This window comes from Aquarana catesbeiana, linkage group LG05 (genome assembly GCF_042186555.1).
Source record: "Aquarana catesbeiana isolate 2022-GZ linkage group LG05, ASM4218655v1, whole genome shotgun sequence".
Lineage (NCBI taxonomy): Eukaryota > Metazoa > Chordata > Amphibia > Anura > Ranidae > Aquarana > Aquarana catesbeiana.
Genome location: NC_133328.1, coordinates 376178207 through 376193732, shown reverse-complemented (window position 1 = coordinate 376193732; position 15526 = coordinate 376178207). Strand labels below are relative to the sequence as shown.

General features: G+C 40.4%; 1 protein-coding gene across 1 annotated transcript in view; it reads right to left on the bottom strand.

Moving 5' to 3' along the window:
- CDYL (chromodomain Y like) overlaps nucleotides 1-15526 on the bottom strand; it is a 119839-nt gene that overhangs the window by 31407 nt on the left and 72906 nt on the right. Inside the window, exon 2 of the mRNA XM_073630992.1 lies at nucleotides 12852-13515. Coding sequence (XP_073487093.1) covers nucleotides 12852-13515 — 664 coding nt within the window. The remainder of the gene's footprint in view (nucleotides 1-12851; nucleotides 13516-15526) is intronic.

Sequence of the window (15526 nt, the reverse complement as noted above, 5' to 3'; positions counted from 1 at the left end):
ACATTACCATTAGGGAATTTACAAATCTTGGTATCTTCCTGAGCATGAAGTTGACACCTGAGCCTTTACGTGCCGGGTACCATTAAAGTTATAAAGTGCTCCCTCAATTTCCTCTAGACAAACCCTCTTCCTTCATTTAATTTTGAAGGGGTCACATTTTTAAACACTTTTTTTGTAACAAGTGTGGGCTATTTTATTTTGAAATCAAACTCCTTTAATGCCACCTTGCTGAGCTTTGTGCCAATTCCTTCAGACCTTTGTTTACCAGGCTCACTCTCACACCTTGGGAGTTTCCTAGACCTATAGAAATCCTTCACCAAATTACCCTCCTGAACCTGTAGGGGGCCTATTTCCCAGATAGCAAGGATAACTTGCCACAAATTTGTGGCAGTGTTGAACTGTAAGTCTTAACTTGCTGCACATTTTCACTGTCAAGTTGTACACTTGCAGAGCACTTAAAGCACAAGTTCTAGTTGACACGTTTCCAATTTGCAGCAAATTTGCGTGGCAAGTCTCAAGCAAGAGCAAAGTTGCAGCGTTGAGTCTACAGCAAGAGCCCTGCAAGTCTACAGCATGAAAATAGAGCCACAGTGACCCACGGGGTGGTGGCATGATTATTCACAACATAACTGAACCAGGACTTGCAGAATGTTCGCAAAGAAAGTTAATCTGGAGTCATGCAATGCGGACTTGCTGCAATTGTGCAACAAACTTGTGAAACCTGGCAAATCTAGCATTAGCTTTGCAAGTCATTTTAAAACTAGCAGCACAATTGCTTGCTATCTGGGTTCTACTGTGTCTGTAAAGGGACCAACCTTATTTTGGTTACCAGCCTCAGCCACTCTCTGTGTGTTCTTTGGGATTCATCAAACCCTTTAGTGGTTATCCTCGACAACTAAAACCTCATTTGCAACAACATTCCATAACGGTTTACACATTTTAATGTCGCAATTACTAATTACCTTTTTAGGGCCACAATCTTTGCTGTTGCCACATCTATTTTGGGCCTTTCCTTCTTATGAGGTCTAGTATGTGAGTGAGGCAGTATCCGTGCCATTTTCCAACCACTGCTCAGTAACACATCGGATCACACCAGCAGAAATACTCCTCGTCACCACATCTGGGGACGAGACTTCCGACGTGTCTGTCACTTGTGATGTCTTGGACGGTTCACCTGAATACATTCCATACAAACCAGTATCTGGAAGCACTCTCGCAGGGAACTGTGAGATAACTTTCCATACAGTTAACCAGCACTGTACTAACCAATTCCACTTTTGACCAACACTGCTTAGTACCACCTGTACTACCTGGCTCCACTGAAACAAGCTGGTACTGTGGATTAGCTGTCTGCAGTGGAGACACCTAAGTGTACAGCGAATGTGTTTTCACAAATTCCAGCATTCTCAGCAATGTATCCGTCATCTCTATACATCCCACGTGTAAGCACAAGACTTTTCTAGGGACTCTTCCCTTATTAGGGACATGGAGGGACTCATTCCCTGAGGCTCGAGAGACAAAAACATTTACAGAGACCTCCTCCTCACTGGAGGCAACCGACATCACAGCCTGTCAGCATTGACAGACTGCCCACTGATTGCTGGTCTACTCGCACCAGCATTGCCAGGGGCAACAGCATGCACTTCTTGTTTAACTAGTTGTCACCACCACCTGCATGCCTTGGCACCACTCCACAGGCGACTCATACACTGGCAGATTCTAATGCCATACATTAATGTCCTCTCTCTTTGAACGTCTCACATGTGACCTTTGAAAATTTCTCTACAGTGCTGATTGATACAGAGGTGAATCAGGGCTTGTTTTAAATTGCTTTTACTTCTTGTTTAAAATATGTACACGCTAAAATGGTAAAATAAAAAAAAAATTAAAAAGTTGTGACTTTTTTTACAAAACATTACATTTTTACATTTATTGAAAAGTAGATAAACCAAGGTGATCTAATTTTACATAATGGTTCTGAGGTGGTTAATTTAACCTTAGGTCACTTTAAATAATGCTTTAGCTATCGATGGAAGCCACGGGAATCACAGAGAAATATGAAGCTATAAACAGGGAGTCAGACAGACCTGAACTGGGGTGCAAGCAGACACTTAAAGGCTTAGCCTGGGCCATTTATCATAAGTGGTTAAACAATGGGTAGTTTCTCAACACAAGAGTCATTTTAATGTAGGTTGCAGTGTGTGATTATGTATTAACTCTAGAGGTTGATTTACTAAGACTGATTTTTCATTATAGCTTTTGTTTACTTCAAATCTAGTAAACAGATTTTTTTCAGTGAACATCACAGAGTTAAACCAAACCAATATTTACTGCTGTAATTGTTTCACAGTGATCACAAGACAGAGATGATATAACCATGGCTAGAGCAGCCAAAATCTGGAGCAGCTGTGGCAATCAGCTTCTAGCTTTCATTTTCATAGCTTAGTTGAAAAAGCTCAAGCTAGAAGCGGATTGGAAATTACGCACAGCTGCTCCAAATTCTGTCAGTTCCGGTTTTAGTAAATTCCCCCTAGAGACACTTTGATTGGCTCTTTGGATTTTGCCTGTGATCTCCCCTAAGACCCCTTTCATGCTGGGGCTGTCGGCGGTAAAGCGCAGCTATATTTAGCGGCGCTTTATTGTCGTTTTTGCGGGGGTTTTCAGCCGCTAGTGGAGTAGTTTTAACTCCCGCTAGCGGGCGAAAAAGGGATAAAATGACCCACAAAGCGCCACTGCATCGGCGCTTTGCCAGCGGTTCTGCAGCAGTGCCTATTCATTTCAATGGGCAGTAGCGGTGAAGGAGCGGTGTATACACCGCTCCTTCACCGCTCCAAAGATGCTGCTTGCAGGACTTTTTTTTAGCATCCTGCCAGTGCACCGCTCCAGTGTGAAAGCCCTTGGGCTTTCACACTGGAGAGACAGGAGAGGGGCTTTACAGGCGCTATTTTTAAAGAGACGCTGTTTAACCATCCAAGAAAAAAAACCCCAAAAAATAAGCAAAATGACAACAAGTCAACGAGTGCTATTGCAAAAAGACCAGCCAGTATCATGTACAGGAGGTGGTCAAGGTTGACCACCTCCTGTACATGGTACTGGCTGGTCTTTTTGCAACATTTTTAACATTGTAATGTTTCCTTGACATATGCAAAAGTCAAGGGGTTTTTTATGGTGATGTGGTGAAGACTTTCATCCTTTGTGTATGCTTATTTCCCGTTTATGCTGCAGTACCCACTTCTACCCAGCCCTAGAGGAGGAAGCTCTACTACTTTGCAGAGCCCTGAAACAGAATGGCACGGCTTCTTCATAGTCTGGTGCTTGGCCAAACTAGTGCAACAAAAGAGCAGCGAAGACCACAAGTGATTTCATACATTCCCAAGCTGCTAAATTATCAGTGCCTGGGCGGAACAGCTGTACTCCATTGTTCTGAGCTCTGAGTCCTCATCAACAGTAGTTGACACAGGTCCCTGTGAGAAGCTGAATCACCGTCCTGCACACTTTCTCTGGATTCATGGCTCATGAAGTACTAAAACTAGGATCAGCATGACAGCCCCAAAGGTACATCTTTAGAATCAAATTCTATATGGCAGCTTGAATATTTCTGATCTTTACAGCTTTTGTCATTTTAATAAATCACAGATTTGGAGGAATCTCAGTATTGATTTTAATTTACTACAAGTGTGGAAGCTTTTAAGAATTATATTGGCCTATTACGTGCCTTTACCCAAATTTTATTTTTTAAGCCATGGCAATCAAGTCAACTTCTGGCATAACTCAATTGTGTTACACAGTAACAAAATTGGGAGGCTGCGGTGGGAAGGGGTTAAAAATATTTCTTACCTTTAAAGTGGTTTCTTTGATGTGTATTCATACCTTGGACTTCTATTATTCAACCGCTTCCCACCCAGCCACTGCACATAAACGGCCAGATGGGAGCTGGATGTACCCATACATCCCGACAGAACATGCGGAGTGATCCTATGATCGGACACAGCCCATCACAGATGGGCGCTGTGATTAGCCATCCCAATCACGTGATGACTGTGTCCAATCACAGCTATCACACTGTGTAAACCGACACGTCTCTGTCAGCGCTCCCCGCTGAGCTCAGTGTGGGGGTGGGGGGAATGATGCAGCCTGTTAGAATTGTGTGTAAAGCGGATGATTTTACTGTTCAGCTACACAGATTGCAGCCATCCCCGCACAGTACACCAAGCACCACCTGTCCCTGTCCAAGTGTCCCATCATCACCATCTGTACCAGTGTCCCATCATCACCATCTGTACCAGTATCCAAGTGCACAAAAACATTGGTCAGTGTGCCACCAATAAAAAATGTAAAGCGCCCCAGTACAAGACAAACACACACATTGATCCTGTGCACATACAAAACTGGCAATCGCACCACACATGTGAGGTATTGCCACAAACGTCAGAGCGAGAGCAATAATTTTAGCACCAGATCTCCTCTAACTCTAAACTGATAAACTTGTATAGGCTTAAAAAGCGTTGCCTATGGAGATTTTTAAATACCGAAGTTTGGCGCCATTTCACAAGGGTGCAAAATTTTAAAAAGTGTGACATGTTTGGCATCCATTTACTTGGAACACCACCATATTTTATTATTTACCGAAAGATTGGATATTATATTGCATTTGTGTGCATTCAAATTCATTAAAAAGTGTATTTTTGAATTCACGTGTAAAACTGCATTTAAAAAACTGCTGTGCAAAAATTGTGTGACAAAAATTTGCAAAACCCACCATGTTATTCTCTAGGGCCAAAAATACAGATTTTTGGTAAAAAAAATTGTGGGGAAAAAATTACAAATATGCCTTACCTTGGACTGTCTACTTTCCAAAAAGGTGTCATTTGGGGGATATTTGTACTGTCTTGGCAGGACCTCAAGAAATGAGATACAGAAAAAAAGCGCACAGCCTAAGTGCTAGTTCACACCAGATGCAGTTCAGTGTGCTTTTTTTCTGCACTAAAAATGCATGCAGTGTTTTCCATGTATTCCAATGGCTCTAGTTCACAACAGTGCAGTCAGTTTTCGGTCAAGAAAGAAGAAAAAAAAAAAAAAAAAAGAAGTAGAGCGCGATGCATTTTTTCTGCCCAGAACTGTACTGGAACCTAGCAAATTGTATGCACTGGAACTGCATGTGGTGTGAACTGTAAGCAAAAACTGATCCGGAACGTATCCAGAGTGCATGTTTGTGGTGTGAACTGAACTGGTGTTTTCCATGTATTCCAATGGCTCTAGTTCACACCAGTGCAGTCAGTTCCAGTCAGTTTCCGGTGCAGAAACTGACCAGAAACTGACTGGAAACGACTGCATTGGTGTGAACTAGAGCCATTGGAATACATGGAAAACACAGTGCAGGCATTTTTAGTGCAGAAAAAAAGCGCACAGAACTGCATCTGGTGTGAACTGGCCTAAATAATATGCATGGGTTTGGGTTATTTTTTACTAAAGAAAGGTAGCAGTAAAAATTAATGGTAAAAATTTACAAAGAAAAATTACTTTTTCACAAAATTTCATAACAGCAACTAAGGAAAACTTTTTTTTTTTCCAAAATTTTCGGTCTTTTTCGTTTGTAGCGCAAAAAATAAAACCACCAATGGTGATTAAATACCACCAAAAGAAAGCTCTATTTGTGTGAAAAAAAATGATATGGGTACAGTGTTGCATGACTGAGTAATTGTCATTCAAATTCAAGGTGTGAGTGCTGAAAGCTTAAAATTGGTCTGGGCAGTAAAGGGGTGGAAATTGTGAGTATTGAGATGGTTAAAACAATGGCAAAGTGAAGATAAGGGACAAAGGGGGGAGTTTTAAGTGCATTAACATACCATGCAAAATCCAAGCCTTGGGTCAAACAGTGTTCAGATCTAGTTTACAAATGATAATACGTCAAAACTTTGAAGAGGAATATCATTGTTATGGTAGCAGCTAGCTGCCATAAACCCGGTATCCTCTTCTTCAGCGGGCGGTCCGCTTTCAGATAAAAGTGGTCTCTGCGGAGGATTCGCCACAAGATCACTTTTATCGCGGCGGGAGAGGGCCCCCTCTTTGGTATGGAGCTGAGTGAGGGGAAGATGGCCCCACCCGTCTCTATACCATTGCAGGGCGGAAGCGATGTCAAAACATCCCTTCCGCCCATAGCTCTTAAAAGGGACATTTTTTTTTTTTCAAGTGACATTATTTATTTATTGCATTTTAGTGTAAATATAAGATCTGAGGTCTTTTTGACCCCAGATCTCATATTTAAGAGGCCCTGTCATGCTTTTTTTTCTATTACAAGGGATGTTTACATTCCTTGTAATAGGAATAAAAGTGACACAATTTTTTTTTTTTTTAAACGTGCCCCATCCCGCCGAGCTCAGTGCAGAAGCGAATGCATAATATGTGAGTAGCACCCGCATATGAAAACGGTGTTCAAACCACACATGTGAGGTACCACAGTGATTGTTAGAGCAAGAGCAATAATTCTAGCCATAGACCTCCTTTGTAACCCAAAATATGCAACCTGTAGAACTTTTTAAATGTTGCATATGGAGATTTTTAAGGGTAAAAGTTTGTTGCCATTCCACGAGTGAGCGCAACTTTGATGCGTGACATGTTGGGTATCAATTTACTCGGCGTAACATCATCTTTCACAATATAAAAAAAAAAAAATCAGGCTATCTTTACTGTTGCCTTACTACTTAAAAAGTATTGCAACTGCCATTTTATTCTCTATGATGTTAGAAAAAAAAAAAAGAAGATTTGGGGGTTCTAAGTAATTTTCTAGCAAAAAAAAAAAAGATTTTAACTTGTAAACAAATTTGAAAAATAGGCCCGGTCATTAAGTGGTTAAAAATGTTACTCCCCAGCCCCCTTCTGAACATTACAAAGCAGGGGAAAGCTAGGTAAGATTTGTTTAAGCTATAATGTGTCAATGGAAAATGTAACAAATATAAAGTACCGTATTTATCGGCGTATAACACGCACTTTTTTCCTCTTAAAATCAGGGGAAAAGCGTGGGTGCGTGTTATATGCCGATCCCCCCGCCGATTGTGAGCCTTTTGGCCGTCCTCGGCGGCTTTCGGCCATTCTCGGCGGCTTTCGGCAGCTCTCGCAGTCCCGCTGCGTCCGAAAGCCGCCAAGAGCCACCGAGAACGGCCGCACCATTTTTAAACGGCAGTGTACCTACAAGTTTGCAAATGACACAGGGACAAGGCTACACTGACACCGGCTACAGATGGACACTGACAAGGCTGTACTGACACTGGCTACAGATGGACACTGACAAGGCTACACTGACAAGGCTACAGATGGACACTTACAAGGCTGCACTGACACTGGCTACAGATGGACACTGACAAGGCTACACTGACACAGGCTACAGATGTACACTGGCTACAGATGGGCACTGACAAGGCTACAGATGGACACTGATAAGGCTGCACTGATGGGCATTTAAATGTAAGTTTTTTACCTTAAACTTCACTCCTAAAAGTTTCTTCCTTAAAATTCCATCCTAAACTTGGGGTGCGTGTTATACGCCAATAAATAAGGTAAGTGTTCTTAAAATGTAGCTGTAAAAGTGAAAACATACTTTAAAGTAAACCCGTCAGGCATTTATTTTACCTAAGAGCAGGTAAGACCAGAGATCTTCCGTCACCTCAATAGTCAGGAAACCATTGCATGCAACTTTGACAGGGAGAGGGCTAGTAACAGCTTTACACTAAAACCTCGTACACACGATGCAATTGTTGGCAGGGGATTGCCTGTTGACAGACTGTTGTCCTAAAATCTGACCGTTCGTACGCTCCTTTTGACAAATTGTTGTCCAACTTTCGGCGAACAAATGTTGGATGACAGGCTAGAAAAATTTGCGGCGGACAACGGTCAGTTGTCTGATTTTCATATGGTCAGTACACAAGTCCGTCACACAAAAGTTGAAAGTACAAACACGCATGATCAGAATCAATGCTCACCAAACACGAAATTAGCAGAAGGGTCCAAAGGGAGGCGCTCAAGAGCTGAAATTCCTCGTAGTACGTCACTACGTCCGTGTTTGTTGCCCAACAATTGTGTACCGTTAGTATGCAAGACAAGATCCAGGCACACGCCCTTGAGACAAAAATCAGACGCTCGGTTGGCCAACAATCGGATCGTGTGTACGAAGCTTTAGGCTCCATGCACACTAGCACTTTAAACTCCTATAAGCTATTAGCATTTTTTTCTGCTCATAGATGCTAAATAGGGTAGTAGTGCACACTACTTTAGGCTATTAGAATTTTTAGAGCTTCAGCATCTAGGAGCAGAAAAAAAAATGTTTCTATAGAGTTTATTAGAGCATTTTTCCAGCAGAAACACTCCTAAATGCTACAAATAGTGTTTTTTGAGCTTTTTTTCCCCCATTTAACTGCAAAAACGCTCACGCTCCTAACACGCTACTACAAAAAGCTATTACCAGCGTTTTTATCCAGCCTTTTTTTTATCTTGTAAAAAAATGCTAGTGTGCATGGAGTCTAAGTCAGAGCAGCATAGGGGGACATCTGGCTAACAAAAAAGTTACAAAAGACACTTTCATGTACAGGTTATTTAGCCAAAAACGTTTTAAAAGTTTAGGGCCCATTCAGACAGGAGTGTTTTGGCAATGTGTGGATTAACGTGTTGCCAAGATGCATGACAACGCACATGCTCCAGGTGCAGCGCGTTGTGGTGCCATTCATTTCGAGTGGCATGTCAATGTGGCTGATAGATAAGGAAACTTAGTGCATTACAAAAATATTGTGGGGTAGAGCTGCAAGATTCTGGCCAAAATGAGAATCATAATTTTTTTGCTTAGAATAAAAAGAGCACGATTCTCGCGACGTAAAATATTTCACATTATACAAAAGGCTAACTTTACAGTTTTTTTTTTTTTTTAATTCATTAAGTACTGTATTTATCGGCGTATAACATGCACCAGCGAATAACACGCACCCCAAGTTTAGGAGGGAAGTTTAAGGAAAAAAACTAACATTTAAATGCCCATCAATGCAGCCTTATCAGTGTCCATCTGCAGCCTTGTCCATCATTGCAGAATGATCAGCGTCCATCTGCAGCCTTTCCCAGTCTCATTGCAGCCTTGCCCTATGTCATTGCTGCCTTGTCCAGCCTTTCCCAGTCTGATTGCAGCCTTGCTCGTTTAAAATTAGCGTAGCCGAGATACAGTGCGGGATGTCCTCTGTACTCGGCTCCTCTGGCAGTCCTGCCCAGTCCCGCCCCTTGGCCCGGCTCCTATGATGGACATAACACAGGTCCAATGGCGTGACTGGGCGTGACTGCGAGCGGTGCCGAGAGGAGCAGAGCCTAGCCGAGCACACTCGGCTATGTGTATATCGGCGGCACTCGCTCCTCTCCCCTCACAATCAGCAGGAATTGGTGGGGATCGGCGTATAACAGGCACCTACGATTTTCCCCTGATTTTAAGGGGGAAAAAAGTGTGTGTTACACGCCAATACAGTATTTTTTTCCAAAATGATTGCATCTGAAAGACTGCTGCGCAAATACAGTGCGACATAAAATAAACCACCATTTTATTCTCTAGGGTCTCTACTAAAAAAATATATATAGTGTTTGGGGGTTCTAAGTAATTTTCTAGCAAAAAAAAAAAAAATATGATTTTAACTTGAAACCAACAAATGTCAGAAAAAGGTTTAGTGTTTAAGTGGTTAAACTTTCCTCATTTACACACTAAGTCTATTCCTTTGACAAATTGTTACAATGTTTATACTTAAGTTCCACTGCTAAAGAATGTTGTGATTCTTGGCAGACTGCCCGATTTTTCTCTTCCTTTCTTTTGATGGCTGTGGCTTGAGAAGAGCAGAGATAATTCTTTGCATAGACAGAATAGGGGGGGAAAAAAAAACAAAAAAAAAAAAACAAAAAAAAACGATTCTTGACGATTAATCGTGCAGCTCTAGTGTGGAGTAAACAATGTTACAGAAAAAGGTGTAACGGTGCTGACCCTAAATAGTATACTGTATTTATTGGCGTATAACACGACGCACCCTAATTTTAAGAGGGAAGTTTCAGGAAAAAAACATATTTTTTAAATAAACAACTCTGAAGCAAATTAAGGGTCAGTGCCCATCAATATCCATCTGCAGCCTGATCAATGCCCATCTGCAACCTGACCAGTGACCATCTGCAGCCTGATCAATGTCCTCAATGCAGCCTGGTCAATGCCGTTTTTGTTAGCCTAATTTGCAGCCTCAACATCTCTCATCAAAGCAAATAAAACCATATATATAGTTGCGCTACTAAAAAATATAAAAGTATAAAAAATTAGAGCTGCCAACATCAAACAGTATGGTGAACCGTGCAAAGAAAAATAAAAAAGTGGTAATGGATGCAGCGCTGAATAAATATGCCCCAGTAGAAGGACAAATGTCCGAAACATGTTGGGCTGCTGAAGCTACTTGTGCCCTGCCACCACGCGATTCTTTTAAGCTATTTGTGATCACTTTTATTCATCAATTTTGATGCCTGTCAAAAAACACTACCTTCTCTCTTTTTGGCATCCTTCAATAAATTTTTTACCGGATTCACGCACTATGTGGAGTTTTTTTTCCTCTTCCCTTATGAACGGGTGTCTTATGTGGGGGGAGTTGCAGTTTCTGGTGGGTTGCTTCTTGTGACAGCCATCTATCCATCCGGTGTGGATCTGAGTACCACTCTACAGCCACGGTTGTCCTAGATGGAATCTACCACCAATACCTTCAAGCAAACACTCCTGGGATTGATTGATCCATAAGCCTGTATGACACTAAGCCGTATGGTGATTGTGTCCATCTTTTCCGGTAAGCGTATCCACTTTTGCTACCCATACACCAATCTTGAATGCATGAAGACCTAGAAGTACCATCCACACACGTTGTTTCCCCCTTCACACAAAGGATATCACGCCTTATATGTTAATGGTCTCTTACTTTATCATGAACACTCCTTCCAGCCATTGGGGACCGTCCTTTTACCCTGTCCATTTTTTGTTTCAAATAATACTACGTATTATATACACACAGTGTACAGTGTACCTTCTTTTTATCACTTTATTCAGCGCTGCATCCATTACCACTTTTAATTCTCATCAAAGCAGCCTGAACATCAGGAAATTACTGAGCCGTCATCTCCTCTCCACTTGGCTCACGTCACACACACAGTCCCGCCTCCACCATCGGCATTGGACCAGCTCCTGTGATAGACAAAACACTGGTCCAATGCCGGAGGCGGGACTGTGTGTGTGTGACGTGAGAGCCGAATGGAGAGGAGATGATGGCTTGGTGATTTCTGGAGGCGCTCGTCCCCCTCCTTCCCCTCTGAGGTAAACTATCGGCGTATAACACGCACCCCTGATTTGCCCCCTAGTTTCAGGGGAAAAAAGTGCGTGTTATAGGCCGATAAATACAGTATTTATCTTGCCACATGTCAAAAACAATCTTTATCAGTGATTCATCATCATGAAATCTTCAGGCATGCTTATATGAGTGGAGTGGTTAACCCAACATAAACCAAAAGCGTCTTTTTACCTTGTTTCTGGTGAGTGTCCATTTTAGAAGGTGGTGGTGTCTCACGAGTTGGTGAAAATTTTCCAATCACGGATGTGGATTTGTGCACGTGGGATTCAGGTAATCATCTTTTGAAGACGAATATTGGGACTGTTCTTTGTTTAACACATGATTTCATTCTTTATTAAGAAGGATCTCTTTCTTTATAATATTGCAATTCACTTCATGCACTTCATGCATTCATGATGATGAATCACTGCTAACATTTTTTTTTTATATATATATATATATATATATATATATATATATATATATATATATATATATATATATATATATATATATATATATATATATATATATAGTAAGATAAATATATTATTTAGGGTCACCGCAGTTACACCTTTTTCTGTAACATAGTATAAATTATTATTCTGGCCAATGAAATACATTAACGCCCAAACTCTTCATGCTTGTAAACACGCCTAAAAGCTTTTAGACACTTTTACAAGTGGTCAGGCTTTTTTTCTGCCAAAAACGCTGCTGCCAGGAGGAAAAGCTTCTAGGAGAGTTTGCAAATGTCTTGTGTGCATGAGGCCTAAATGTTTACAGAGTTCAATTGCAATTTTCACACACTGTTAAATGAGCCACTCATTCTTTCCTTTTCTCTACATATGCTCTGTACGTCCCCTTTTTACACTGGGGCCACCCATGCGTTAGCGCTAAAGCGCCACTCATTTTAGTGGCACTTTAGCGCAGTTTAAGTGGCGCTTTTCGGTTGCTACCAGGGCTCTTTAACCCATGCTAGCGGCCGAATGGTTTAAAAGTGCCTGTATTGCGGTGCTTCTGAAGCGCTTTTCAGGCACTTTGGTAATGCTGCCCATTCATTTCAATGGGCAGGGCGTTTTGTACACAACGCTCTCAAACCGCCCTAAAGATGCTGCTTACAGGACTTTTCCAAACGTCCCACAAGTGCACCACCCCAGTGTGAAAAGTCACACTGAAATTAATGGGAGGCACTTTACAGGTGCCATTTCTAGTTCTAAAATGCCTGAAAACCGCCTCAGTGTGAAAGGGGCCTAAGGCTCTGTACAGACCTTGCTTTCAGACTATTAAAACTGTGCATAGTGCATGCTGATGCTCTGCTACTGCTAATGACATCCAGTATTAAATGTTTTTGTAAAACAAAGATTTTATATAAATGGTATTTAAAAAAATAAATATCAAATATAAAAACATAAGTTTAAAACAAAATAAAAGCATAAAAAAGTTAGAAAAGAGTAAAAAAAACAAAAACAAAAAAAAAAAACTTGCCTTTTCCATTTACTGCTAAAGCAGATTGTGCTGTAAGAGTCAATGGCAGTTGAATTGGTGGCACTAGTGATGGTGGCCTTGGTCGGCTTCCCATTCGAGCTCTTTCTGCACCAGGTCCCAGTAAAGCACCGACTGGTTTTTCAGCAGTTACTTCAGGTGCAACAGAGTCCTGTTCTTGTTCAATGTGATTTAGCTTTTCTCCCGACTCATTCTCAAAGCCATCTACTGAATTCCTGTTCTTCATTGGACTTTTAGGTACAAGTATTTTAATAGAAGACCGAGAGAGGTCCATATTTTTCCGGACAGAAATTACTTGAGAGGGACTCTTCCTTAATTTTGGACTAGTAGAAAGTGGGCTGTTTCTTGATTCATTGTCCTTACTAAGAGTTAATGATTTTGGAGAAGTTTTTGCAACAGAACTATTAGTTGATCTAGAGATTTGTTTTCTGGCATTGTTTGGAGATGTCCTGTTTGCTTTTGTAATTGTGCTACTGTCTTTCATCTTTTCATTGTGCCTCCTGTTAAATTCATGGATATATTGTTCACAGTTCACTAAATGTTGTTCTGGTTCCCAGGTGTCATCGCCACTATCATATCCTTTCCAGTGCACCAGATATTCAGTTTTACCCTTTTTATTTTTCCTTTTGTCGACAATTCTTTCAACCTGGTTAAAAAAAAAAGAAGAAAGAAAACAATATCAGGACCGCATTTTAAAAATGCATATAATTATGTTACAAATTGCTTTTAAAGTGGTTGTAAACCTAGTTACACCACTTGTACCTACAGGTAAGCCTATAATAAGGCTTACCTGTAGGTACTGTAAATATCTCCCAAACCTGCACGGTTTAGGAGGTATTTACCATATACGCTTGCACCGACGTCATCGGCGCTTGCGCTGTGAAGAAACGGCTCTCCATGCCGTTTCTTCACTAGCAAGTGCTGTGATTGACGGGTTCTTACTTTGCAGGGGGAAAAAGAGGAAGTAAACCCTGACGCTATCAGCTATAACCCTGGTATCCTTTTCTTTAGCCGGCGGCTGGCTCTCTCATGAAAGTGTTCTGAGCGCCTCATGAGATGCTTGCCGTTGGTTCTCTGGCTTACCGTTCAAATCGCTGAGCCTGAGGAACAATCAGACTGTGCGGTCGGCTAGTCTCAAAGGTGATCAAAGAGTAGATCGTCTGATCATCTCTAAGGCCTAGGACGACAGGAGCAACTTCATGACATCGCTTCCAGTTTAGGCCGGAACTAAATTTTATTTTTTAAAGCATTTTATTTTTTTTGATCTTTTGCTTTTAAAATGGTAAAAAGGAGAGATTTGGAGTCTTTTTGACCCCAGATCTTCACATAAAGAGGACCAGTGATCCTTATTTTTTATTGCAAGGGATGTAATAGGAATAAATGTGATCCTTAAAAAAAAAAAAAAAAAAAAATATATATATATATATATATATATATATATATATATATATATATATATATATATATATATATATATATAAATATGCAGAAGCAACTGTATACGCAAGTTGCGCACGCATCTGTAACCAGTATTTGTATCACACATGTGAGGTAATCACCGCTTATGTTAGACAGAGAGCAACATTTCTACTGCTAGACCTCCTCTAACTCTAAACAGGTAGCCTGTAAAAAAAAAAGTGTTGCCTATGAAGATTATTAAGTACCATAGTTTGTCACCATTCCACGAGCATACGCACACAAAAAAGAGTGACATTTTGGGTATTTATTTACTCGGTGTAACATCATCTTTCACATTTTACAAAAAATTGTGGTATATAGTTTTTTTTTTTTTTTATTATTCATTAAAGTGGATTTTTATCAAATAAATTGTGTTGCGCAAATACCGTGTGACAGTAGAAAAAAAAATGCTACGATCGCCATTCTATTCCCTAGGCTCACTGCACAAAAAAAAAAAAAAAAAAAATTATAAAATGTTTGGGGATTATAGGTAATTTTCTAGCAAAAAATATGGATTTAAAACTTGTAAACAAAAAATGCCAGAAACAGCCTGGTCTTAAAGTGTCTTTTTTTATCCATATACTCACTTCTTGCAACATAATATTTGGGAGCCTCTTCACCCTTTGAGTTGCTGATGTCAAATGAATTTTTAGGAATGCAAGCTACAAGACATTCATATTTCAAGGCAGATTCCCTCTAACTTTTCTTATGGCACTCCCATATAACAGATTTATATTTGCCAGACAATTCTAGGCTTCCTTCCGAAGAGGAAGAGCGCGCCCCAGGGGGTATGTAGTTCTGGGAGGACGTCCATGGCAGGGTGGATATAAATCAATGGTTTAAAAAATATATTTTTTTTTTATCAATATTATTTTAATAAAATGCTTTTGGAGTAAAAATCTATCTAAAGATGTTTTCTATTTAAGATGCATTAATAATTTAGTTTATTCAGCATGAAATGGAGCTTAGTTATGTATAAGGCTGAATATTCTGCAATATTTACTTTTTTGGTAAACTCATTCAATGAATCCAAACTCTGTAAGCTGAGATAACATGCACTGCATTGATGCATTCACACAATTTCATAGTAACCATGAGATAAAACAAAGTTCAGGAATATTCCTTTATCCCATTGTTTTGCAAATCTATGTACACTACAAACTGTATGATTGAATTGGTTCCAATATTGCTGTTTTACT